Source organism: Centrocercus urophasianus, unplaced genomic scaffold (assembly GCF_019232065.1).
Source record: "Centrocercus urophasianus isolate 14NV4802_14NV808 unplaced genomic scaffold, USGS_Curo_1.0 seq_14, whole genome shotgun sequence".
Lineage (NCBI taxonomy): Eukaryota > Metazoa > Chordata > Aves > Galliformes > Phasianidae > Centrocercus > Centrocercus urophasianus.
Window position 1 is genome coordinate 48,789,355 of NW_024884586.1, and position 27,897 is coordinate 48,817,251.

At 40.2% G+C, this 27,897-nt stretch overlaps 2 protein-coding genes across 3 annotated transcripts in view; one reads left to right on the forward strand and one right to left on the reverse strand.

The window, feature by feature from the left end:
* Positions 1-296, reverse strand: part of AP5M1 (adaptor related protein complex 5 subunit mu 1) — a 10,762-nt gene extending 10,466 nt beyond the window's left edge. For both annotated transcript variants that reach the window (XM_042814884.1, XM_042814883.1), the window contains exon 1: positions 222-296. In XM_042814884.1, coding sequence (XP_042670818.1) covers positions 222-280 — 59 coding nt within the window. In that variant the 5' untranslated portion in view covers positions 281-296. The remainder of the gene's footprint in view (positions 1-221) is intronic.
* A 130-nt stretch (positions 297-426) lies between these two features.
* Positions 427-27,457, forward strand: EXOC5 (exocyst complex component 5). Its single transcript, XM_042814159.1, has 18 exons — positions 427-507; positions 4,305-4,396; positions 8,225-8,372; positions 8,745-8,939; positions 12,460-12,524; positions 13,020-13,048; positions 13,223-13,332; positions 13,969-14,013; positions 14,114-14,254; positions 15,335-15,417; positions 15,888-16,097; positions 17,218-17,365; positions 19,665-19,773; positions 20,050-20,170; positions 20,839-20,925; positions 22,970-23,078; positions 24,055-24,270; positions 25,175-27,457. Exons 1-18 carry the CDS (start codon positions 481-483, stop codon positions 25,361-25,363), a joined length of 2,124 nt encoding a protein of 707 aa, XP_042670093.1. The 5' UTR covers positions 427-480; the 3' UTR covers positions 25,364-27,457.
* The last annotated feature ends 440 nt before the right edge of the window (positions 27,458-27,897 follow it).

Consider the following 27,897-nt stretch of genomic DNA (forward strand, 5'->3'; position numbering starts at 1 on the left):
GAAAAAAAAAGAAAAAAAAATTAAAAAAGAAAAAGGGAAAGGGGTTTGAGGAACACGACCAGAATCCAGCGCTCGGAACTGACGGCTCCAGGCCAGCACTGCTGGTCCCGGCGCATCCCGAGCGCCGTCCCTGCGATGCACGTTCACCAGTTCCCCGTTTCCCAGCCCCTGCCCGCCGTGCCCCACCCGCCTCATCCCCCCCGCTCTGCCTCCGCCGTTACCTGGAGAACAGCACGGCCCGCGGCTCGTGCCGCAGCACCCAGAGCGCCCGCAGCGCCATAACGCGGCGCCGGGGGCGGCCGGGCCGGGGTGCCGCGGCCGGGGAGGAGCCGGGAGCTGCGCGCGGCACTGCCGGCCGGCGCACGGCCATTTCCGGCGGGCGGAGGCGGCGCCGCGGCGGCTGCTGCTGCTGCTGCTGTGCCGGGACACAATGGGCGGCGGCGACGGGGCGGCGGAAGGCCGCTGAGGAGCCCCGCGGTCATGGCCACCGCGGCCGAGCTGTTCGAGGTGGGTGCTCGGGTTCCGTGCGGGGTGTCCGGGCCTCGGGATGGGAAACCCGGAACCGGGAGGATGAACGGGAGGGTGTGGGAGCGAGGTGGGAGGAGGAAGTTTGGGTGATGGCGTGCGGGGTGGCAGCCCTCCTCGTCCTCTCGTGCACCGCTGTCAGCTGCGCCGTGCGCTGACAGCGCTGTGCTCCGGAAGAGTGCGCTGAAACGCGGAGGGAACTTCGCCCGACGGCGTCGCGTCGCCCGAGTGCCTCTGAAACGGTGAGCACGCCCTTGGTCTGCCGCGTATTGAGGCCCAAGAAGGCAGATATCTCGTCCGAGGCCACGCACGGGCAGGGCAGGGCGCTCAGCAGGAGCCTGGCCGTCCTTCGGGCCTGGACGTGCTGTGACCTGCGTGCCTGTTCCTATGGCTGGTGCGTGGAGGCATCGCTCCAACCCATCGCTGCCGGTTGGAGGCACTCAGGTGCCCGTTGGGTGTGTTAACACTGGGACACGCTTTCCCCAGCCTTCAGGATAGGCCTTCCTGTTTCATCACAGGGTCTGGTGTCTTGTCTAAAGGCATTGTGCTCACTTGGATTTATGAATCAACGCCAACACGTGGATGTTATGACTCATGTCTTTTTGCTTGCCTGGCTTTAAGAAACAAGGAGAATAATGCAACATGACCTATGTAGTTGGGTGCCAGGCTTAGTGTCCTCTCCACACCTCCACCATAGACTCTTCTCGAGAGGTTTCATTCCTCAGCATGGCGATTATGTGGATGCTGAGCATGGGAGAACTTCTGTGTGTAAAGAAAGCTGTGGTGTTCAAGGCCAGGTTGGATGGGGCCTTGGGCAGCCTGGGCTGGTATTAAATGGGGAGGTTGGCAACACTGCATGTGGCAGGGAGGTTGGAGATTCATAATCCTTGAGAGCCCTTCCAACCCTGGCCATTCTGTGTTTAGATGCTTTGGGATCATGCACAACGTGTTCCATTTTGCAATAGAGGTGAGATTACAAAGTAGCTGAGATCTTTGCAAAAAGATCCATTTGAAGTGTTGTGTTCCAGAAGGGAAAGCAGCACTTCGTTCTCTCCTGTTTGCATTTCAGTACAGAGGCAGGAGGGGTTATATTCACATTTATTACGTTAATATTGCCTCATGCATTAGATTGAAGTGACTGCCATGAAGGTAAGACATGAAAACATGTGCTTGTTATGGGAGTAACCCTCAGCTGTATCCTGAGATTAGTGCTAGATTTCAGTCATTGCATGAAAGCATGTTTGAAAGTAATTTCTGTATAAATATGTGAAGTTGTATGGGAAGATCTGCTGAAAATGGATGCTATGTGCGCTCATTCTACCCCTATGTAACTCAAAATATAACGATTATTTCTAGATTTTAATGTGGCTTGGTCCAGTTTAGTGTTCCTACAGGCCAGGTTATCACCCGCTTCTGGCTTATCTCTTATTAAATCAGGAGTATTGGCAGGATGGATAGGATCGCGCTAATTCATCTTGAGCTGAAGCTGAGTTCAAAGCTGTGAAGAAATTGACTGTTGGGGCTCATCTGATAACAGGCAATGGACTTGCAAATGACATTTGTAGAAGCTGATTTTCAGCAGTTTCTTCAGGACTGGAAAGGAAAATTAAAATAGGAATTAGGCTATCGGATAGCTATAGGTGACCGTATTATCAAGATAGCATTAAAAGCAGTCTACATTTCCTTAGGAGACCCAGCTTGCAGAAAAGCTCTGTAAAGATGGTTTAAATAATAAAAAAGAATCATTATGCGTGTAGGGGCAATTATATTGTGTGAACATTTGAATGAATTATAGAATCATAGAATGGTTTGGGTTAGAAGGGACCTCAAGGATCATGGAGCTCCAACACCCTGCTGCATGCAGGGTTGCCAACCTCCCCATTTAATACCAGCCCAGGCTGCCCAGAGCCCCATCCAACCTGGCCTTGAACACCTCCAGGGATGGACGGGGCATCCACAGCGTCTCTGGGCAGCTGTTCCAGCACCTCACCACTCTCTGTGTGTATCTATGTACATATGTGTATATACAGGCACACAGAACACATCAGTAAGTAGTGCACCCCTTATACAGGTCTATTCCATAGAGTTGGCATTGGTGTCCTTGCATCCAGAGTGGCACTCCAGCTGGGTTATGGGATCTTCAGAAGAAAGGCTGTGGTTTTTATACGAAGGAGAAGTGCTGAGAAGATCCATAAGACAGCTATGAAGCTGGGGGGCTCCCCAAAGGGGCTGCTGCTGTGTTGAGTGGCTCATTTCAGCTATAATTAAACTACCAAAAATGTTCCCAGTGACTCGGATGTAAAGGTGATGTAAAGAGAGAGTTTATACTTAGTATGAAAGCGCTGTGTTGTAAGCTCTGATGAAAAGGGTCCACATACATGTAACTACATTGCATATTCCAATTTGAGATATGATTTTATATCAGAACTGAGATGAGGAGATGGGAAGTGTGTTTTCAGTGCTACTGCTTTTGAAGCTCAACCAAGTTGCCTGAGCAGAACACAGTTGCTGTAGTCAGTCTTGGGAAGAGGAGTCACCCACTGAGATGTTGAAACTTCTGCATAAGCCAGCAGGATTCAGCACATTGCAAAGTATATTCAGAAAGCTTTTATATGGCTTTTGGATGTGGCTCTGGGCAGCCTGGTCTGGTGGTTGGCAACCCTGCACATAGCAGGGGGGTTGAAACTGGATGAGCATTGTGGTCCTTTTCAACTCAGGCCATTCTGTGATTCTATATTTCTGTTTAATAGCTGGGCTTGACTGGGTAGGGCATGATGTGTTTGGGGAGAAAGGCAACTTCATTGCTATGTGCAAGGACTGGCAGTGTTTGCTTTCCAGCCCTTGCTTTTGCACTCCTGCTTCTGTGTTGGGTCATGCTTTTAGATCCATTGCATGTAATGGAAAAAGCTCCCTGTGAAGTCCTAGGGGCTGTGAGGATGCTTCATTAACCAGTCTGAGATGTGGCAGTGTTAGCACCAGTGCAGTGCTGCTAGATGACCAACAGATCTAAAGGAAGAAGTAATGCTTGGTGGTGTTGGTTTATTTGTTTTGCTGTTTGTTAATTAAGGGATAGGTATCATTGCACTTTGTTTTGGGTACTTTACTATTCAGCTGTGGAAGAAATGGTTGAGCTGGTGTGTTTGATCAGCTAGAATACGAGCTCTTAGTTCATCCAGAAAATGTTAGGAGCAAAAATAATTAATTCTTCACCATTGTGCAGAATGTTTGTGCAAGATCCAGCAGATAGTATGGGGCAAACTTGTGTAACCTTGTGCTTTTAACACCATGCACGCCCTGTTTTCCCTTTTTGGGAGAGTAAAAAGAATGAGTGTTGCCTGTTCTTATGCTTCCTTTGTTTTTTCTCCCCTTTATCTGCTTTGTTTCTGCAGCTGCAGTTGGATGTCGCATAGTGAGCAGCAGCATTCTGGCAGTGATCTGCCACAGGGCAGTGCTTTGGTTACTTTTGCTGGTGGTTTAGCTAGCAGAACATGTCAGACACTTTGCAGTGACAATCCATAAGCTCACTGGGAAATAAAGGCAAGTAATGTAGGGGCAACTCTGCATGGCCTGTGAGAGAGGCACTCTGGAAGCTAGTAGGCCAGGTGTTCAAGCCCCACCACGTTGAGAACAACGTTCTTTATTAAATATATCAGCATAAGGGGTGATGTGCTCATTGTCAATGCTGTGGTTGCTCTTCATTGCAGTGAAGCTTTCAAAATGATGTGCCACATCTTAAGCAGCTGCTTACACGTTTTAAAGAGTTTTTATTTCGTGTCTAGGAGCCTTTTGTGGCAGATGAATACATTGAACGGCTGGCATGGAGGACACCTGGAGGAGGTTCCAGAGGTGGAGAAGCTTTCGATCCAAAAAGGTAAAATAAAATTGTGTAATGGCCTTGCATGGTTGCGTCTCTAATTGCACTGCTTTATTACATACACCCTGTGTGTTGTGCTGGTGCATACCCAGTGAGATTTTTGTGTGGGAGAACAGACAGTTTGTGACCACAAGCCAATTACTCAGAATTGACAGGAGTGGGGAAAGTCGCTTTCTAATTTAGGCAGTTTGAATAAAGGAGAATTGATGCTGTTATTCGTTGTCAGGCATGAATGTTTCAAAGTACTGGAGTTTCTGGATTAAAGCATAATATTAGGCTTTTCTGTTAAGATCATTAAGTCAACTTAATGAGTTTCTTGCTAGTTTAGCTTGTTTTAGGACCCAGCACTAAAAGTCACAAACTGGTAGGCTGGGAAGAGGGGCAGGAACGTGGCAATGTTGACATAGCTTGTTTTGATCTGAGTGTGTGTGCTGCGGTTTGAACCAAATGAGCAGCTCAGTTCTTCTGGATGGAGGTGGACTTGAGCCCCTTTTCTTTGCACTTAGCTGCATGCTGTGATGGCTTATCTCAAGCTAACTATAGGCAAGTGGTATCAGGATAAAATCCAGCTCACTAAAATATCTGGAAACTAAGCCAATGGAGACGTCAGCTTTTTCTAGCTGAGTTAGCATTTTGGAAAGCAGAGCAAAGGGAAAATTCGGTGTCTGTGATCTAGTGGTAAGGAGAAAAGGAGCAAGGGCAGGGTACAGAGGAAATGGGGAAGGGGGAAACAGTGCAAAACCAGCTCTTGTTTGTGGCAAGGAGGGTGAAGTTTCTCAAGAGAGACAAGCCAAAGTTTAGAAAACAGTTCTCTGTTACTGGCCCAGCACCAGGTGATGCACTGATATCTCTGAGGCTTGAATTTATACAGCACCATTTTACATCTAAGCTTCAGTGTTCTGCACCTCTGGACCTTCCTGGAAGCAATCAAAGCCAGGCTGGATGGGGCTGTGAGCAACCTGCTCTTGAGAGAGGTGTCCCTGCCTATAGCAGGGGGTTGGAACTGGATGGTCTTCAAGATCCCTTTCAACCCAAACCATTCTATGATCTTCATTTTCAAAAAGTGGCCATTTCAAATAGTGCTACACATTAGCTTTTTTTTTTTTTTTTTTTTTTTTAACCAGTATTGGTATTTTTTCTAGAGATGCAATTAAATGTTCTAATTTCTCAAATGTTTGTTACCTGTGAGATGAGCTTGATCTTATTCCTGTTACAATTGCAGTGTTTTTGAGCTCAACAGAAAGTTCAGTTTCCTCAGTGTTGATTTAGAATTATGGTGGTGAATCGATCCACAGAGTGCAGTAGCTTAGTGACTTCTTACCCACACAATCTTATTTCTGTTTGAGGTTGTCTGTAGCTACCTAAGATAAAAATCCTGAGAAGTTTAGGATTACTAACTTCATAGATGAGCTGTTACTCAAAATGGATGTGAAAAGCTTCATTAACATGGACAAAAGGCGTTGGTTTTTAGCAGTCTGGCTCTTTGGAGGAGGATGGATGCTGAGCTGTTAACACTGAATGAGAGGTCAGCATCCTATATAGAGCTTTACATGCAAGATAAGCAGGAATAAGCCTGCAAATACACACCATTGCTTCCTCTAGCTGTTTCTCCACAGCTGTGCCTGGGACTTCACAGTAGTTAGTGATTGTTGCCCACACCAACTCTGGTTAAATTAACCTCTCTTCTCTAGTCCTGTGGGTTTGCTCGTTTTAACTTCTGTGATGCACTCTCACGTATATCAAGATGAGTGGAGGTCTCCCACAACAGCAAATAATTTTCTAGTGAGATCTTCCAGTGTAGGAGGAAGGGAAGGCAAAAGAAACAGAAACCTTTTGGCTGTATGGTTTTGGGTTTGTTTTTTTCCTGTTTTTAGAAACTGATACTTTCTTTTGCTTGTTTTGTAGAAAGGATGTTGAATTCTTTATTTCTGTTCTGAGAAACATGCCAAGCAACTATTTAACTGGTATTTCTATTTAAGCATTCTTTCCTCTCTTGCCTTACTGAGTGCCATTGCAGACTAAGTGCTGAATTGGCATGATACCTGTTTCAAAAACAAACCTATCCCAAACTACACAGAACTGGCTTGTTAAAATGAACAGAAACAGCACTTCTTGATGCTTTTGTTTGAAACTATGCTTTCTGTGACTTCAAATCATCCAGGTTTTATTTTTAAAATACCTATATCTATCCCTCATAGTTTTCTCTGTAATCTAATGCAAGGTGCTTGCTTTTTGGGGTTCTGGCAAGCAGGGAATGGACACAAGGAGTTGTAAGCATTTGTCACAGTCATGGTTTCTGTAATAAGTTGTCACTTTTTCTAGGCACTCTTGTAAAGATACCACTTGAAAGACTAATTAGTTTTTCAGAATTAGAATTACTAATTAGTTTCTTAGAGTAATACAGTGAGCAAAAAGGCACCAAACAGCAGGGTAAAAACCACTCATTTCAGCAGCAGAAATGAAAACGGAAAATTCAGTTCCCTCCATGCAAGTACAAAAATCATATTAGTATCAATTATGAAATGCTCAGAGAAAGCCCTATGTGTTGGCTGAGAGAATAATAGCAGTTGTTATTGGGAAGGAGTCATGTGAGGGGAAGACAATGCATTCCACTTCTCCCTTCTGTTTGCTGAGTGTTCCTAGGTTGTGTGTGAGGAGCCAGGGCAGGAGCAGCGTGCCCCTTCTGTGCTTCAGCAGTAATGCACATTGAAAGGACCTCAGCTTCACAAATAGCTTCTGAATAGGGTATGTTTGAAAATGCATGTTCCTCAGCACTCTAGAAGTAGCTCCCTGGAAAAGATTTGGGTTTCTTTTCGTCTTTGCATTGACCTTAAATCTGGACTACAATATTTTTCAATCATTGATATATTTCTAGTTATTAGAATGTATTTTATGGCTGTGGAGGACCTGGGAATAGTTTATTTCCTGCACAGCGGTGACTCGTGTTTAGAAAAATACGAGCTGAAAAGACAACTGGAGTGGGACAGGATGGACAAGAACAAGAATGAGAGGGGAGCACATGGAGAGTGGAATGAGAGAGGAGAAAATTTAAGAATGCATTTGAAGATCCTGTGATTGGAAAGAATAAAATGTGTCTGAAAGTACAGTCACAGTGATGGGAAATGGCAGGGAAAAGAAAACTTAGTGGTAGAGAAGAAAGTGGCTAGAGTGTGGCTAGAGTGTGGCTAAAACTTAGTGGCTAGAGCAAGAAATGCTAGGAGAAAGGAGTGTGGTTATACCTAAAACAACTTTACCAGACTATATGATTGTATTCATTGCCTATTAATAGGAGTGTGGCTTGCAAGTTTATTTTAAAATCTGCAGTCCAGTAGAAACTATTTTAGAATCATAGAATGGCTTGGGTTGAAAAGGACCACAATGATCATCTAGTTTCAACCTCCTGCTGTATGCAGGGTTGCCCACCAGCAGACCAGGCTGCCCAGAGCCACATCCAGGCTACTATGCTGTTATAGCCCTTACACTGAAGGGATGTGGTTGCCTGAGCTTCCTTTGTCTTGATGACATTTGTTTAAGGAAGATGGGGATGTAGGGATTTTTGTGCTAGTGAAAGAATCAGGCTCTTGAGCAATTGGTGTTTAACTGTGTTCCCATGCTATCATGTAATATTTACTTGATCACGCAGCTTTTATGTAGACATAGTTCTACACAACTGGCATGGTGTTGTTTAAAATAAAATAGCATCTGTAATTTAGGCATGGTCATATCAGCATTGAAGGTGAGCTCTTGTTTGAGTTATTTGCTCTTTACAAATCTACACTATCTTTCAAACTAAAATCTGCCTTAATATCTTTTATTTTAAATCAGATTATTGGAAGAATTTGTGAATCACATCCAAGAATTACAGGTAATGGATGAGAGGATTCAAAGAAAGGTGGAGAAACTAGAACAGCAGTGCCAGAAAGAAGCCAAGGAATTTGCCAAGAAGGTACAAGAGCTGCAGAAGAGCAACCAGGTAAAATCTAAAGCATGTGGTTGGTACCAAGCTTTGCAGATTTAGAAGCATTGTGTGCTCCCATCAGTGTTTCTTGGTACAGCATGCTTCTGTTTGAGGTAAAAATAGAAAACGTGATGGAAAGCAATTTCCCCTGTCAGAGGCTGCTTTATCTGCATGTTCCAGTAATGAGTGTTAGCTGTTCTTCACACTAGTTTAGTGGAAGATGCTAGACTTTGAACAGTGGCTTGAGCTTAATTAGCGGTTCCAAATAGTTGTGCAGCTCTGAGGTGGAAAAGCTGATGCCTGGATTCTGACTGATGTAAATGGAGTGCTTCCAAAAGTACAGGAGATGGAAATCTGAGCATTGTGCCCGTGTGTACGTTCTCCCAGGTTGCCTTCCAACACTTCCAAGAACTAGATGAGCACATCAGCTATGTAGCAACTAAGGTCTGTCACCTTGGCGACCAACTGGAGGGGGTAAACACGCCGCGGCAACGGGCTGTGGAGGCTCAGAAGCTGATGAAATACTTTAATGAGTTTCTGGATGGAGAGCTGAAGTCTGATGTTTTTACAAACTCTGAAAAGGTAAGAGCTGTCAGCGGGATGAAAGCAGTTCAAAGCAATAAGCAGTACTGCCCTAATTACAAGCTGCTACCATGACTTACCATGGTCAGACTTCAAACCAGTGAGTGACTGACTTGTTAAAGTTTCATTGTTCTGAAATGTAAATTAACAACACTAGGCTGCAGATTGCTGATAAAGCATTTGTATTCAGCGATGCTGAATGTGGCAACGTTGGCATTTTTCACTTTATGAAATTATCAGAGATTTGAGAAATTGTGGCGGGGGCAACTTTACGGTGCATACAATATCTGCCCTTTTTCTTTGAACCTTTTGCCTCAGATCCACCCTGTAACGCAGAACGCTTCTGAATGCAGCTTCTTTGTGAGACTTCACTCTGTTGGGTCAGTCCACTGGCCTTGGATACCTTTTTGTCACAGCATGCTTTTGGGCTTTGTGTAGTCCTGTGGCTATGTCTCCACCCTCTGAATTTAGAGGATCTAGGCAGGAAAACTTCAAAGAAACGTTGAAGCATTTTGTTTTTCTTACGCTTCAGAAGTGTGTTTGTGAAGCAAATAGAATCTGAGTGGTCTGGCTAGTGGAAATAGATTGTAGGAATAGTGTCCAGATGTAAGCAAGAGGGGGCCCATATCTTTCACAGTGCATAGTGAAATGTGATCAGTAAGGGTTGTGTGTTTTTGTTTTTTTTTTTTAATTATTATTATTTTTGTGGGCTTTGTTGTTGTTTTTGGTGTTATTTTTGTCTGTCTTCCTCCAAGTGTGCCATCACGCCTTGGATAAGTTGTGTGCACAGTGGTATGATCAGTCAAAAATTGCAGTACTGTAGCAACAGAGAACTTGCTTTGCATGTTCAGCAAAAATATTTTTTCTCATATTATGCATCTCATAAATGACCTCACTGCTGAGCTGGAGGCATCTCTTAGGGAGTTGCAGAATAAGTAATTTCATGTACTTGCATTTCCCAACAAGTCACCTATACAGTGGCATCTGCATCGTGCTCTGTGGGTATATGATCACTGCCTGTTGATAGTTTGTCCTGCTCTGAGAGGGAGTGCAAAAAAACCTTTTTTGACATCCGAGGAAAACAGGAAGGTTCCGGTGTAACAACAGTTCTGTATGAGACCTTTTTCATATTTTTTTTCTTTTTTTTCCTGATAAAACATTAATTTTAAAATTAAGAGAACACAGTCCATAACAAGTCATAAGGTAAAGCAGGTTTTTTTTGTCCGCAGAAAAATCTCATAAGGAATTTAACTTTATTTTTGTAATATTTTCTGTTGGAGGCTCTGAAAAATCTGTGGTGGATAAAATATGATAAGCCTGGAAATTGTTAAACAAATTAATCTTGATATGCCCTGAAGACACAGAGCAAATCTGGAAGAGGAGGAATGCAGGAAGGGCCAGGAGCCTGATGTCAGTCTGCAACTGATGTGTGTGGGGACACACATTTAAATAGCAAGTAGAAATAGTGTTTATAAGGGAGCCTTCCTAGGTGTGAGGTATGATGTCTTAATACATCTTTGAACTAAAAGCAATTCTGAAGTATGAGATTGTAATAAACATTCTGAAAGGTTAAACGTTAATTTTGGCAGCATCCTCTGATTTTTGAGCTGATGTGGATTTCCATTGTGATTTCTTGTTCTGTGCCATCCCTTATGAAAGTGTGGACTTCTCTCTAAGCCATTAAGGGCAAGGGCTACTGAGAAAGGGAGGCAAGGAGTTGCAGTGCAATTATTTCTGCAGGAATTCCTGTTTTTCTCGGCAGTGTCAGTTCTTATAATCTCTTGGGTTCTTACCATTTTTATTTTCTTTTCCTTACATTGAAGATGTTTCCCACGTTACTTTGTCCTTGATGTACTGAGCAATTTCCAGCTTATCTCTGTGATGGCTTTTCTTTGCTGTGTTGTCCTAAGTTATGTGCTGTGTGTCTTCATTCTCCAAGCCGCTGCCGTTTGCCTTGCCCTGCCAGCTAACCAGACCCTCTTCTGCTCTGAAGTGTCTTAAAGTGAGCAAATCAATTAAAAAATGATGTAGCAGCTCACTTATTTATCATGCAACAGCATCGTTGTGCTCAGCATTCACTATTATTCTTACACCTCTTCTGCATTAGTTCTGTACTCAGTATTGTTCCATTACAGCTTTCTGCTTCTTCATGCCAATTCTGTTAAAATTTTCTTTTGCTGCTTTGTCCACTTTTTCAGATGCATTATAGCCTTTAAGTTGTGTCTTACAGAATCAATATTTATTTTGATTTAATGGTTTACAGAAACCCGATTCAATTAAAAATGAAATGTGTCTGGATTTAAGCAGAAACCATGGAGAATTGATTCGTCTTGGCTTCTGTTGTGCTTAAGAAAAGGCTGTGAATTCAATAAAAATCTAAGAAGTTAGTTAGCAGCTATTGTGTGAAAAGGAGACAGAAGATGTTGCATTTGTTTGCTGATGTTTTTTGTTTTGTTCTTTATTTACCTTTCTTCTGGGCTTTTTTTGGGGTGATACTGGCGAATAAGTGCTGATCTATAGACTGTCCTCATGACATCAGCACTGAGCAGAATTGTTAGGTAGCTTGAAGCAACCTTAATACCTAATAGAAATAACTGCTGTTTCATTGGATTTATTTGAGGAGCGTGGCTGCTTTTGATTTAAGAGGCTATTGTAAGCTGACAGTTCCAAACATAAGCTGCTCTTAATAAGCAGAATGACTACGCTTTATTAGAGCCTCTATTTCTGCTGCACAGCCAGCCTCGTGCAGTGACTGTGCTCTATTTTCCTACCTGTGCATCTTGTTCTGTTCTTGAGAAGTTTTAATCCTGAGCTGCTCGTAAGTGGTGGCAGTATAGGATCTCAGTGCTTCTGTTCCTCTTGCTCTAGTTCTGCATAAAGGAAAAGCAAGACAAATTGCACGCTCTTCTTTATACTTTCTGTTATGTCTACTTGCATGAAGACTTTGCCTGGATGTAGTAGTCAGTTTTTCTTACTCCCATCAAGGTTCCTTCCAGTCGCTAAGACCAAATAATAAAAGTTTTTACAGCTGTCTCATAGCCATGCTTTGGAGCAGTCCATGCTATCTACCAAATCAATGACTTTTATCCTGATTCATCACAAAGTATCATGCTGCAGTTCATCCATCTGTGTGTTATAGTTGTCTATTTTATTTCAGTATGAAAGGGTGCAAACTTGAAACATGATAGTTTTAGCCACGTTACTCAGGGGTGATCAGATCAGGAACTCTGGTCTGCCAGCCTTGTTGGCCTGGTATGGTGATGAGCTTGAGGAGCTGCTCCAAGTGCTTCCATATAGCAGAAGAATTTTTATCATGTTTTGACGAGTGTAATTTGTATATTAAATAATATCTTAAGCATCTTAAAATGCATTCTGTAGGAAAGTGATCTCCTACATGGGGTATATCAACTAAAGGAATAGGAACTACGGTGTGAAAGCTGAACAGTAGAGATGAAAGAAAGGAGTAGCCCATGTTCAGACCTTCTTTAATAACTGGCTGTCATGTTTTTACTCGTAACAGATTAAAGAGGCAGCTGATATTATTCAGAAACTGCATTTGATTGCTCAGGAACTGCCTTTTGACAGGTAAAATTCTACCTGAACATCTCTTTAAAAAAATCAAAACAGAAAAAAAATCCACAATAATAACTTCACGTGGCTGTAATTCTGGAATGCTTTTTTATTTTGGAGGGGGGTTGGGTGGACAGCAGGGAGGGAATGGGATGGGAAGGGGCTGTATTTCACTCAATGATTCTGTATCTTTTAATGTAGAGAGAAATAAGCACACCATGCATTCTTGAATTTGTGTTCGCATACTCATGTTGTAGGATCATCTTTACATACACATCCTAAACTGCTTAACAGACTTCTAATGGGATAATTTTGGTGTGCTGACTTAATGCTAGATTTGGATTAGATGCTTGTAGGTTCTTATGGATATGAAGTATGTAACTTTTCTGTCGTCTTTGTGTTACATATATTCCTTTTTAAATAGATCATGAGTAACAGGCACTCTGGGATGTCTGATTTCTCTTGTGACGTGGATTTGAAATTAATCATGGTATTTTTTGATGTTAACAGGTTTTCTGAAGTAAAATCAAAGATAGCAAGTAAGTTATCTATCCAGTTCAATCCATATTCCCATATGTGCATCGTAAAAGCTGATTAAAGAAATATGCAGTACTGTCAGTATTACCATTTTTGCCAGTGCTTGTATTACATAGCTTCATGGATTATTTTTAAATTTTTTTTTTTTTAACCTTCTTTCCTCTGTTCCCTTCCAGGTAAGTACCATGACTTAGAGTGCCAGCTAATTCAGGAGTTTACCAGTGCACAGCGGAGAGGTGAAATATCCAGAATGAGAGAAGTAGCAGCTGTCCTGCTTCATTTTAAGGTAAAAAAATAATTAAAAAAACAAACAAAAACAAAAACAAATACCCAAAACCAACAAAAATCCACCAACTCATCTTTTAAGTGAAAATATTTGCACAGGCAAACAGCTGTAACTTGTCTACCTTTTAAAAATACTGAGTATACTGAGATGTTCCATCTGAAATCAAGTGTAGGGGAATAAAGGAGGCAAATGCCATCCCTGCAGGCATTCAAGGCCAGGCTGGATGTGGCTCTGGGCAGCCTGGTCTGCTGGTTGGTGACCTGCACACAGCAGGGGGTTGGAACTGGATAAGCACTGTGCTCCTTTGCAACCCAGGCCATTCTATTCCATGATTCTGTGGTGGGGAATCAGGAGGCAAAGTCAACAGAGACCATTCTGAGGGAATTTTTCTTGAATGTGTGTAAGTTGTCATTTGTGCTTGAGGAGCATTAAAACCCGTGGTGTGTATCCATGGAGAGTTGTGATAAGTGAAGTTCTGCTAGGTTTGTGACAAGAATGGATTTGAAAAAGCCTATGGTTCAGATGAATGCATTTCTTGTGTTAACTTCTTTGCAGGAGTTTTATTTCCTTAATTTTGCTCTATATTAAAAACATGGAGAGCCTGGTTTTAAGCCTTTTTTTTTTCTCCTTCCACAGGGCTATTCCCATTGTGTTGATGTGTACATAAAACAGTGTCAAGAGGTAATGCATTTTATGTTTTAAACGCATCTCTTTGGGTGTTGATTTCCTTAGTTCTATAAGTAGTTGTAAATACGTTGTGAAATTGTTTCCACAACCCTAGGGTGCATTCCTGAGGAATGATGTGTTTGAAGATGCAGCCATTCTCTGCCAGCGAGTGAATAAGCAAGTTGGAGAAGTCTTCAGCAATCCAGAGACTGTGCTAGCCAAACTCATCCAAAACATCTTTGAAGTTAAACTTCAGGTATTGCAAATATTAAGATGTTAAAGTAATTGAGGAAGCTTTTCATCCATATGTGCTTGAAGTAACAACTGCTCAGAATTTACAATACTCATAGTCTTGTATAAAGATGTAGGATCACACTTGATTGCCATATAATGTTTCATACGGGTAATCAGAGCCATTTCAAATAAATCTACCTGCACTGTGGATACAACCAGAAAGAAAAGATTCAAATTCAGAATGTGAAATTAAAAAGGAATCAGCGCATTCATTAGCTTGTTCATGAGATGTCATACACATTTGATTTCTTCTGTGTGCCACCTACCCAGAATATGTCAGGAAAATAAATTTCACATTTAATGAATATGTTTAATCTGTTCATAGTTGGAATAGGGTTTCATGTGTGAGGTTAGTATTGAGTAATAATAATAAAAAAAAAACTTGTAGTATTTTTATGAACATAGAAACCTTAATTGAAAACATCCTTACCCATCCTGAAAGCATAGTCCCTTAAGCATGTGAAGTCAACAACATGCCTTTTTATTGCAGAGTGTAATTTCCCGGTCAGTGTTGTTCTCCTTATTGATAGTACAGAGTAGGGACTGAGTTTGTATTTCATCCCTGAATTTGACCATCAACCATTGACCATTTGACCATTTTGACTTAGTATTTTAGGGTGAACAATATTTTTGGCCAAATAGTCAATTACAGGAATATTCTAAGCTTGTATCTGCATTATGTATATATTATAGTAATTAAGTATGTAAGTACCTCTTTTTCTTACTGTCAACTGCAGACATGCCATTAGGCCTCTAGTGGTTTTGATTCTTTAAGAGTGGGATCTTGTGTTTGGTCTAGCATGTTTTCAGAGCAGTGTCTGTTCTGTTTGCTTTGCCTGCTGTTACTTTGTATTATTAAATCATTCTCTTCAAAACGAGGTATTTATCTGTAGTAAAGTCTGTTATATCAGAGATTTAACCCAAAGACTATATGAATTGCTTAAGAGTGTGTGCTTTGAAGAAAACTGTATATCACCTAACAAGTGAGGATGACCTGAGGTTTGATACCTGTTTTTCTAACAGATATACCTAAATTTTACAGAGTTATGTAAAGGACCAGCTGGAAGAACACAGGAAATCGGATGCAGAGCAGTATCTTAAGAATCTTTATGATCTATATACAAGGTATTTATATGTAGATGATAAAATGGTTGTTGTAGATATCCTCTTGGAATGAAATGATTAAACGTCATCAAGATGTAGGAAGACAGGACAAAAAAGTAAACTGCTCATAAAAATGGGGAAAATGTAATGTCTGTTAACCTTTCCAAAGATTAGATTCTTTTAGAAACTTTAAATAGCTATTATTATTTTGAATGGGAGGTATTTGGCATTGAGATCTTTGAATGTGATTTTTTTTTTTTTTTTTTTTAGACTGGGCGAAAGCCAGTCCTGATTGCCTTGATGGCAATTGTGCTGTATGCAATCAAACATGAATTATGCAAAGTTCTTTACTTAAATATAAAGCTGCTGCTAGAAGTTCTAATCATGATCTGTATTCTGTTGTACTATGTACTTTACAAGCATGTAATGCTGTAATTCATACAAATGCAACCTTTTCCTCCTCTCCCCTTCTTTGTTTCTTTTGCATAAAGAACTACTAATCTTTCAAGCAAATTGATGGAATTTAACTTGGGTACTGATAAGCAGACTTTCTTGTCTAAGCTTATCAAATCCATTTTCATTTCCTACTTGGAGAATTACATTGAGGTGGAAATTGGTTATTTGAAAAGTAGGAGCGCTATGATTCTGCAACGTTATTATGATTCCAAAAACCACCAGAAGAGGTCTATTGGCACTGGAGGGTAAGTTTCTTCTATTCTTATACACTTCTGAAGTGTAAGGGAGGTGGTAAAGGGAGAAACATTGTATTTTTCATGCTAGATGTACAGTGATCAACTGCAAAAGAGCAGACTTCTAAAGCGACCTACAACTTTTCATAATTTGCTGTTATTTTCTGTTAGCTTTCTCTAAATCTTACTGCTCTTGATACGTGTGAAGGGTGATGCATGGTATTTATGTACTTGTGGAAAATGAAAAATACCAGTTAAACTTATGTTTCAACTTAGGATCCAGATCCACAAAAGGACTGAAGCAAAATTAAGGTACCGAACGCATGTGTATGTGTGTATCTAAAAGCATACATTTTTTTTCACCTGCCCAGGTCTTGTGGTCCCCTCCCAAGACCTAGGAAGGGGAAAAGTCCATAGCAATGTCAGTGAAAAAGCTCTTAGTGAGCCCAGAAGATGCAATGGACTTAGAGAAAGGTAAAACAAGACTTCATTATCCTCAGGGTAGAGAAACTATAAAGCAGTAGGGAGGCATGGGAAAGGAAGAAAGAAAAGTTGTGTGAGGAGAAGGTGATGAGACTATTGCACCTGGGTTCAGGCATGAAGAGTGATTTGAAGAGAACAACAACAGTAGCAAAGTCATGAAATGAAGAAAAACAAAGATAAAAATTTAATTTTCTTGGGGAAAATTAAATTGATTGCAACGACTGGGTTGCTTTATGCATGGAAATGTGTTGGAGCATGCTTGACTAAGTCGTGACTGAACAGATAGGGATGAGGATGAAAGGATTTGTGGGTGTGGATGAGAGAGGAAGACCTCAGTGTTTTGAAAGTAAAAATAACAACGTATTGAGGCTAAACTTTGTCCACAGAGCGCACACCCCAGGGGGGAGCAGCTGTTCCCATGGTATGAGCGTGCCGTGGTAGGACACAGCTGACTGTGGGATCAGAGGTGGTTGTTTTGCATTACCAGCAATTTTTTTTAAGCTTCTAAGACTGTCTTAACGCTTGCATATCCTAAACCGTGTCTTGGGTTCTGTTTTTGTAAGTTAACAACTGAATTATTGTGAAGTATTGTTGAATGTGAGCCTCGCGAATTTGCACCCAGCGAAATCTTTCGGTGTCTCTGTTCTAGTATTCAAGACCTCAAGGAAAGGATAAGGCAACGTACTAACTTGCCATTGGGGCCGAGCATTGACACCCATGGAGAAACTTTCCTCTCACAAGAAGTGGTGGTGAACCTTTTGCAGGAAACCAAGCAAGCTTTTGAGAGATGTCACAGAGTAAGTTCACTTCCTGCTGTCTCCATTAGAGAGAAAATTTTGTGTATAAAGTCAAATCTTGAGGTTCAGTTTGATAGATAGAAGGGAAGAACTGCAGTGTATTAAAAAACTCTTCACTGAGTCGGGGTCATGTTAGGGATTTGGGGTTTTCTGTATAAATGTGGATTACTTTTATCTGTCTATATTTGGAAGAAGCAGGTAGGGTTAAACCTACTTAGCTACATAGGTGGATTCTTTTTTGTTGTTTTTTTTTTCTTTTTAAATAAACCAGACTCAAGAACTGAGACAAATTTACTGCTTTCCTCCCCTGCAGAGTTGTGACTACAGTTGTTTTTTTGTATCAAGTGCCATTTCTTCAATTGTCATACAGAACTGACACAAAGAACTAAGTGAAATCATCTTTAGCAGTTTACCTTAACTCTGTACTGTTCTTTAAAAACCTGTGCTGCCCAGAAAGGTTTTCTTTCTACCTAAATCACCTGTTTTATTGCCTGTAATTTACTGTTTGGTATTCAAGTGTAAGTGAAAACCTATGAAATTTAATTGGAGACTTCAGTGAATTCCTAGGGCAATATTTATTAGATAAACACAGTCATTCCAAACAGTAGTTTGATGCCTCTAATATTCTAAATCAGCATAGTGTAGAAGAGGTTCTAACACCTTAGTTATTTAGAAGCTTTAATGCTCAACATTCTGAGATGGGGGAAGCATGTAATAAAATATCCAGCACAGAATTACCTATACATGTAGGGATGATCACATTCTTAGTGGTGGAAGTCAGTGAATGCAGGTAGATCATCTTTTTTTTTTTTTCTCAGTATGGTTGTTGCTAGGAAATCATTAAAATCATAGAACAAACTTCTTATGCATTCTTTTGTTTTTTTTCCCCCTGTTAGGGTCAGGTTTTCTTTTTGTTTTTTGTTGTTTTTTTGTTCTAAACTCAGTTGCATTGGTTTGGATGATTTGATTGGTGTTGCATTGATGAAAACTGGTTGAGTGCAAAATGGATCTTGTGAAATAAGGAGACTTTTAGAATTACAGGCACATTAAAAACCTCTGTGTCATCGTGCTGCTAAGACTGTATTTGTGATCAGAGCAATTCACTTTGCAAAGGAGAAGTGAAGTAGTGGCCCATTCATGCCCCATCCATCCCTGGAGGTGTTCAAGGCCAGGTTGGATGGGGCCCTGGGCAGCCTGGGCTGCTATGAAATGTGGAGGCTGGTGGCCCTGCCTGTGGTGGGGGGTTGAAGATTCATGATCCTTGAGGTCCCTTCCAACCCAAGCCATTCTATAATTCTATGACAGGCTAGCCAATTGGAGTATTTCATTGTATGACAGCTGGTACACTGTGAGTCCCAACCATGACTGATTTAGGAAAAAAAGGTTGACAGTTGTGCCTAACCCTATATTGAAACATCCCTGTGCTTGGAAATGTCTCTAACAGGGTGGGGGTTTTGGTTTTGTTCATTTTTTAGGCATCCTGTGGAAATCTCTTAGAGTGTTCTTGTGTAAATTAACCTGGATTGTCATAGTAATCTTACTCCAAGCTTCCAAAAGTCTCCACTTAATCCCTTGAAAACCAAAGCTCCATTTTTTTTTGCATGCAAAAGCCCTGTCGCATTTTTCTTTAAAAAAAAAAAAAAAGGATTTGCAGACAAGTTGCTGCCCCAAATCCTGTGCTGCTTACAGTTCATGAAGGTAGAGATGCTGTGTGTACATGTAGGCATTGCTTCACTTAATAAAAATTGTCATGCTCTGTTGACTCCAGCTGAACTGTGATAAATGTCAGTGAGGTTCAGACCGTGTTGTTTTTTTCTGAGGTACTGTGACAGTGATGGAACAGCAGCACTGCCTCTAGCTGTGGGCAGTGGCAAAAGCAGTGAAAAAAGGCAGGGGGTGTACAGTGTCAGCCTTTACCAGGTACCTCATTTCAGCGCCAAGCAGTGGGTGGTTTAGGTGATTACAGAAATTACAGCTGGATGTTTGTGTTTTTACAACTGAATTAATGCCTTCCGTCATTCATTATCACTGCTATTATTAGAAACTGTGTATATTTTTGCTTTCCATAGCATCCTGCAGCGCATTGCCTTCATTTTACCTGTTAGTACCAAAGAGTTTGTTAGTACTGAAGGCTGTTCCTGAATAGTTCTCTGTATGGATGCTTTTAATTTAAAATAAAATTCCAGTTTTTCTGAGATACTCGTTACACTTTAAGCTTATCCTCTACTCAATATTGGGTAAGCTTTCAAATATATGTAAAACTGACCTTTAGAATAAAAGTTCTTCTTTTTCTTTTAAGCTCTCTGATCCATCTGACTTACCGAAGAACGCTTTCAGAATTTTTTCTATGCTTGTAGAGTTCTTATGCACTGAACACATTGATTATGCATTAGAAACAGGCCTTGCTGGTGAGTATAACATTTCTTGAACACTTCATCTCACTGGCCTTTTTGGGCAGATCATCTTTACAGATCTTTTGCTGTGCCTCATTGACTGGTCTTGTTCAAAATGTTTCGGTTAAGTGAAACCTATGAGAAGTATTCTATACATGGCACCAGAGTAAATTTATCCAACTCTAAGCATGTGATTTTTAGCACTCATGGAAAAATCTGCATATTTGAAATATCACATTAATTAAAGAACTGTGTATCGTTGTTATGTTAATGAAACCTTCTTTCCTTTAGGCATTCCCTCTTCTGATTCAAAGAACGCGAATCTTTATTTCTTGGATGTTGTCCACCAGGCCAATACTATTTTCCATTTGTTTGACAAACAGTTCAATGATCATCTGATGCCATTAATCAGGTACTTTTATTTTGATTAGTTTCCATTGTGAATGGTAATTTTTGGTGAACAGAGCAGGTTTATATTCGTTATTTTCATCTCTGTTAAGAAGAGTTTATTCTTGGAGTGGTTCAGCTTGATGTTGCAGGAAGATGAAATACTGTCATGGGAGGAGGAGGAAGGGAAGTTATCCTTAGATAACCAGAAGGAGAGAGGGAGCTTTTAGGGTATTGATAGAAGAAGAGGAGTTGCTTTGCAGAGATCTTGCTGCTGCGTTGCACTGGGTAGTGTGGTTTTATGGCTGCATCTTGGGGTGAGCTGGTGATAGCAGGGCTGCAGAGATTGGTGGAGTCTCTGCAGGGGAAGAAGCTGGCCATGCAGTGGAGCAACATGTGAATTACATGGAATCTGCATGGAATCAATGAGCTGCTGGTTGGATCTGCTCAAGGTAGAACACACTGATGTGTTATGAATCAGTGTGCACATGCTGCCAGTCAGTGCTCCACAGTTCTGCTCAAGGTCACGTGGCTATTCATTTGGTGATCTGAAGCCAGCCTACTCCACCTAAATTCATCCTTCTTGATGGAACGGGAATTCTTCACACATCCCTGATTTAAGAAGCCATCCCAGCAAACAGATTTGTTTTGATATTCTAACCCTTTCTCACACAACTCTTTATGCTGTTGCAGTTCGTCTCCTAAGTTATCCGAATGCCTTCAGAAGAAAAAGGATATCATAGAACAGATGGAGGTGAAGCTGGATATGGGCATTGATCGGCAAGTAGAGATTTAAACTTTGTTAAGCACCAATTCTTTTAAAACTCCTTTGTGATTTACTATTTGGTTCCCTTTTCAGGATTAAATATTTCTGAACACAAAGTTGTCATTATATTTTTTTTTTTTAACATTATTCTGTGCAGGAAACTTAGATTTTGTTTGTATGGAGAGTCTTATTTACGTGGCAGTTTTCTGACCCTACATAATCTGGAAAGATGTTAGTAAATCTGTTAAGAGTGCTGTCATTCAGCTTTACCTTATTGTCTCATGCTACTTTTTTTTCCCCCATTTGAAGGAATGATGATTGAAATAGGTTAAAGACTTGCAGAATTTCCATAAGGGAAAAAGTTTGGCAAAAATAGGTTAGATGCTGTGAGAGAATCTGTGCTATGGATTACACCTAGTCATAGAAATCTGCAGATCTGGAATGATTTTTGGTTCTGACATCAGCTTGCTTTGAGATTGTGACTTATTTAATCTTTTTTCCTTTTCTTCTGATAATATTGGAATAGCCATAACATTTGTAAATGAAAATCACGCAGTGACGGCAGTAAGCCTTCCTATGGGATATGAAAGCTACTCTGGAACTCATTGAAATTTATGTAGGAGTCATTCCACACTGGAAAGGGTTGAGAACAGCTCTATATAGGAAAAGTAGGCGTTGCATTTTTGTCTTACAGGGTGATTTCTGTGGAGACAAGGAGGAGAGTGGATGTATTTCCAGAGAGCTCTACAAGTTGTTTCTTAAAGGCATTTTCTGCAGGTGCAAAAAGAATGGTTGGAGGTGGAATATGTGTATGTAACAATTGAGATTTTAGCTGTTGCTGCTGGAAGTTGATGATAAAGGCTTAAATGCAAAGCTTGAAATACTTGAACCACAGCAACCATCAGACATGGGTCAGTTGTCAGCATTAGAATAGTTTTAACTGTGTCAAGTAAATTGTTTCTTAAAAGTGGCAGTAAGACTTAGGAGAACAAATCTATGTTGGAATACTGTGCTCAAAGGTTTTTGGATGGACTCTTCATAAGCACTGGCACTCTTACACGTAAGGGAGAGCTTAGTTTTCAGATGAGTGTTACATGTAAGATGTGTGCTCTTGCTTACATGCTGCTTTGTGGTACCACTGCTGCTAAGAGTTGATTGCCTTACTGAAAGGAATGATCTACTTTGAGAAATAAAGCACTTCCTAATGCTGAAATTGCTGATGCAAGTAATTTCTAACTTTAAAGCCATCAACATTGTGCAACCTGAACGAGTCCTTCAGGAGCTTCTGGAATGGCATTCACATCATTGTCTGCCTCTATAGAAGTGATTTACTAGTCAGCCAAAAGTAGAAGTAGTTCTAATGGTTTTCTGTCAGTTTGTATTCTGTGTAACCAGTCTATTGAGAGTATTTATTGAAAACAGAAATGGAGGAGAGTGTAAAATTTTTTTTCTTTTTAATTTGATTGCACATAGGTTGTTGAATGAAATGCAAATTTGAGTTTCTATGCATGGAAAAGGAGTTTTAAAGGATCCATTTATTACATTTGTGGACATAAACATTCTTCCCCTGCCCTTCCTTTTTTTTTTTTTTTTTTTTTTCATTTTACAAGTGTTTTCTGATGCTTGCTGCTGAGTAATACACAGTGTGATCTAATTCTACTAACTAAGCATTTGGAACTCTTCCTTTGGCTGTCCCATTCCCTCAGCAGTGCAATCCAGCTCCTCTGAAGAGCTGGGATTGGTTACTTCCCACTTAATGTGTCCCTTTAAAAACCAACTGGCCAGCATGTTTGCTTGTTTTTTCCCTTACTTCTGTTTTTCTTAATGACTTTCTAAAAATCAAGCTTGTCTTTGGAGAACTGCACTGTAACTACAGTCCCTTGTTTCTTATGTTTCCTTTTGGTGTATATTCTATAGATTAAGTGGTGAGGTTTTTTTTCCTCGTTGTTTTATGCTGCATACTTTTATACAAAACCACTTCACTGTATGTCAGTATAAAAATCAAGGAAATGAGAACGTTCCCTTCAGAACTCTTAAGTGTTCTTTGTAACTTTAAAGGACTTTGAATTGTATGATTGGACAGATGAAGCACATCTTGGCTGCAGAGCAGAAAAAGACAGATTTTAAACCAGAAGATGAAAACAACGTTTTGATTCAATATACTAATGTAAGTAAATTAAGTTCCAACTCATCAGTATAGCTTGAAATGCACTTGAGTGATATCAAACACGAGACAGAGTTTAACAAATACGTGTTTGACAACGTGCATTCAATTTACTTAGCCACTGGACTAAGGAACTGCAGGCTCTATTGAGGACTGCTTTTCCAAGCTGGAGGGGACATTAGAATTTTGTGTGTAGAGTCAGACAAAAATCTGACATTAGGCACTGTACAAGCTGTCACAATTCTTTCCCACCCCAGGAGGCCCAGATTTAAATCCAAGTTTTTAACTGATAATTGGCTTGAAGCTATCAGTTTCAGAAAACTTGTTATCAGATACTCTCTAGTTGCTGGGTGCTTTTTCCCCTTAGGAACAGAAGAAAGCAGCATGGGTATGGCAAGACCATTTTTTTTACTGCAGAATTTTCTGTACCACTGAATGTATCGTATTTTACGGCCTGGAGGATGGAATTTAAACTTCAGGGCTGTGTTGCATTAGGCTGTTGTTAGGGAGCAATTAGAGAGATGTAGATTGTTAATGGGAGGAATATATCTGAATATGTGAAGCTGGGTGAAAGTGGGAAGAGTGCAGCAGTAGGTTGTAGAGGTTGGTAGTGTGTGGGAAGAGTGAAGATGGCTGTTAAATTGGGTTTGCAGCTACTGCTGACAGGGTTTGAATCATCTTGATTGTCCCCCCTTGGTTAATTGTTGCTTAAATTAAAAGTGTAGACTAAACTGAACTGACATAAAGTATAATTTGGTGAAATGTTGTCTTGTATCCTTCCTTTTTATGCATACTTATGTCTCTGTGACAAATGAAAACCTATTGGAATTATTAATTGGAAGGTAACAGATGATGTCACGCTGTGGGAATTTTAAAGAACTCACTAATGTTCAGCTTATGATGTAGAAGGCACTTTATGAGAACAGGTTTCTTGATATTTATGTATTTTTTAATTTTCATTTAATCTTTTTTTCCTAAGGCTTGTGTTAAAGTCTGCAGCTACGTTAGAAAGCAGGTGGAAAAGATTAGGAAATCTATGGATGGCAAGAACGTGGACACAGTTTTGATGGAGCTTGGAGTTCGTTTCCATCGACTCATCTATGAACACCTGCAGCAATACTCCTACAGCTGCATGGGTGGCATGTTGGCTATTTGTGATGTGGCTGAATATAGAAAGTGTGCCAAAGACTTCAAGGTAAGTTATGTGTGCGTTGGTGATGTACAGCCATGTTGATGGGTTAGATATTATTTTATTTTGCCATTTCTTCTGAGAAGTTTTTGAAAGTGATCTTTTTGTTTGAATATCAGCATTTCATGTGCTGATGTTGTATGTCCTGTTAATTGTACTAGTAGTGCTTTATCACATCCTGAAGAGCAGTCTGCTGATACCATTTTGTTGCTTGCAGGCTATAGAGAGAGAGAGAGAGAGAGAGAGAGAGAGAAAGTGTTTAGTGTTTATGATACAGTGTATTCCAGATAGAATTTTGTATTGAAGTAAAAGCTAAGATTTGGTTTCTGGCCAAGACCTGTGGTTCTCTTGCTTCAAGAGCTTTGTTTTTTCCCAATGACTATTGCCAAAATTTTGAGAAAGTCAAGACAAGGGGACTTGTTTTTCTAAGTCTCCTCTGATCATATCTAGTTAGAGACTTAAGTTTACTGAAATTTGGTAGAGATTTTTTTTTTAATTTTACGTTTGTTGGTATCAATGAGTCTTTCGTGGAATAGTCTTAAAATTTAACAAAAACAAAAGAAAGCATCCCTCCCTTAGTTTTCTCAATGATGTCTTAGGGCTTTGAGGAAATAAATCTGTTCTAGCCTTCATTTTGTGTTTTTGCAAGCAGTTCAGTACGCTTTTAAATTGCAATGTAGATTTGTGTTGAACATGAGATAAGCATACAGTGAGAAATAGCAAGCTATCTTAGTTACTTTGTAATTGGCTTGTTTTTTGCTCTCATTCCATGTTCCTATATATGTCTATATACAGAATGACTGAAATGTATTTTCAATAGGGAAGAAGTATTTTGAGAATCTTGATGGGTGCTGTACACAGTTTTTTCACTCTTAACACCTCTCTCTTTCTTTTTCTTTCTTAACCACAGATTGCTCTGGTGTTGCAGCTCTTTGATACTTTGCATGCACTTTGCAATCTTCTGGTTGTAGCCCCGGATAACTTAAAGCAAGTTTGCTCAGGTGAACAACTTGCTAATCTGGACAAGAACATCCTTCACTCCTTTGTTCAGCTGCGTGTTGATTATAGGTCTGCACGTCTTGCTCGTCACTTCAGCTGAGAGCACAGGAGGAAATGTACCTATGGGCAGGCCTCAGAAAGCACAGGGAATGTTTTCTTACCAAACCACAGCTGTAACTTTTGTGGAATAATGACTGTTCAGAATAAAACAGCCATATTTAGACGTGACAATGTAGAATGCTAGCAAGTGAAAATCTGAATGATACGTAAGCTAAAGTTCTCCCAGTGATGAATTTTAGCACAACTACTTGCTACTGATTTATTTTTTTTTAATTGGGTGTGTTGGTGTGGGGAAGCAAGTGGTCCATGGGAAGTATCTTAGTCTTCAGTATTGAATCATCAGATACCATTTGTTAGAGTTGAACTACAGAGCATAGCGTAGGTAATGGATTACATAGAATAGACCAGTGTAACAACATTCTTCATCAATTTTAATGACTTAGACTTCAGCACAGCTAATCATAATCAAATTATCTTTGATTGGTGTTTCTAAGTCATTTCTTTCATTTAAAACGTTATCCTGCCCAATGTAATTTCTTGCTCTAATTAATTAGTTGGGAATTTCTTTGAGATATAGAAGTGAAAGGAACAGTATCCCACAAAGATGTAATTTATTCATTGTGTAGCATTCTAAACATAACTAACGTGGTGGAAAGATTTTATTTTTTTGGTTCTTTGGTTTTGGGTTGGTTTTTTTTTTTCACCTAACAGTCAAGGGCCCACTGAAAAATACTGGTATCGTATGACCTGACACTCTTGTTTCTCTCTGCTTGATATTGGAACACTGAATTTGATAGATGCTCCTGAAGTGCAGCTGCCTTGTCTGGGCTTTGTTCCTGCAAGATGAAGGTGCCTGTGGTTGGATTAATACAACTTTTTCCTGTCTCTCATTTTATATATAAATAAATTGAGATTCTAACAAGTGAAAGGATAAAAATGTAGCCCAAGTGTTCATTTATCTACAGGAGGAATGGACTGCAGCTCTAGCAAAATCCGAAAGGTGAAATGTACTGTGCTGATGATAACTGATCCTTGGTGCCTGAGCAATATGAAATGTTCAAGTGTGCAAAAGTTTCTCTTCCACTGCTCGTAATTTTAATATTGGAGACAGACTACTTCTGCATCAGTTCTACTACAGCATTTATTCAAGGTGCTTCTGAGATGGACCACATTGTGTGCCAAGAGAGAATTGAAGCACTGGTGGTTTGAAACATCTAGGGTAGCTTTTCCTCAAGCAGTTGAAAATTGTTGTAAATAGACCTTTGTTCAGAACAGACTCATGGAAAACAGGTTGGGACTGCTGTGGACTGTCATCAATCTGACTCACATCGTCTCCAAACAGATCATCTGTAACACTTTTATTTCTACTGCGGGCTCAGCGTGCATTATGAAAACCTTTCTCTCCCATCTTCAGAGCAGCAATCCTATAGATTTGCTTTAAGGGTTGGTCAAATCAAATTATTTTCATTAATGACTTCCCAGGTGTAGTCAATATTGACAGACTCGTGCGGAACTTTTCTTGGTTAGTTGAGGTTCTGCTTCATTTTCCATTTAGCAGAGCACTCTATCAGTAAACAAGAGCGTGGATGCCAGGCTTTCTCAAAGTGTTCTGGGAGCCTGGCTGCTTTGTTGAGCTGCAGAGCTCTATTCCTTGGCCATGGCAAAGCCACAAAGAGTTTGGGATGCTGGAGGAGGCCCATGCTTGTACTGCTGCCATTTGTTTTTTTTTTTCCTAAAGCTCTGATGTGAATTCAGATGATACCTCTCTGTTACCTCTGTAACTGAAAGCCAACAATTTTAAGGCTGTGGTTTTATTAACCAATACAAAATCTTTCTACAAAAAAAAAAAAAGTGTCAATTTGTAATAAAAAAAAACTTCAGAACAGCGAACATCACTTTGAGATCACAGATCACAGAAGTGCTTCAGAATTTGTTGTATGGTTGTTTGGACTTATTTTAAGGTTGTATGAAATGTGTATTTACCATATTTCTTGCTTTATTAGCTGTGTTTCCCATGAATGTGCTCAGTGCAATATTTCATTATGCCTGTTAACAGGAGGCAGCAAAAAGTAGGTGAATACTAGAACATACATATGTAAACTCTTCCTCAATAAAAAGAATTTCCTCCAGATAACTTTCTTCCATTTCATTTCCGCATTCTCCTACTGTCTTTGTGCTCAATTATAAAAACAAAACCTATTCAATAGGGAAAATAGGGGGGTAAAAAATAATTTTGCTGATCAAATTAATCACTGATGTGGGCTTTTCTCTTCCCCTCTTCTTGACAAACCTCCCCATGCACGTACTGAAGGAGTTTCTGTATGTTGTCAGTAAGTTTGCTTTGCAATACAGCTCGGATTGGGATAGAGTGGGAGACTGCAATTTTCACACATTTTTTAAGTTTAGAGCTATTATAGCATATAATTTGGGAAAATATTTCCAGTGGTTTCTGAATACCATCGAGTACTATCCAAAATACAAATATGCATTATAATGTTCGTGTAATGAAGTAAAGTGTTGCCTTTCTAATGCTTGCTCCCAGAACATTGGCATTTAACAGGCTGGCAGCCAAAT

What these genes read in the sequence shown, in the direction of transcription:
- EXOC5 (XM_042814159.1), top strand. Translation starts at nt 481, where the DNA reads ATGGCCACCGCGGCCGAGCTGTTCGAG. An exon ending in GAAGCTTTCGATCCAAAAAG is followed by an intron (nt 4,397 to 8,224) that starts GTAAAATAAAAT and finishes ATTTTAAATCAG; the next exon opens with ATTATTGGAAGAATTTGTGA. An exon ending in AGTGTGCCAAAGACTTCAAG is followed by an intron (nt 24,271 to 25,174) that starts GTAAGTTATGTG and finishes TCTTAACCACAG; the next exon opens with ATTGCTCTGGTGTTGCAGCT.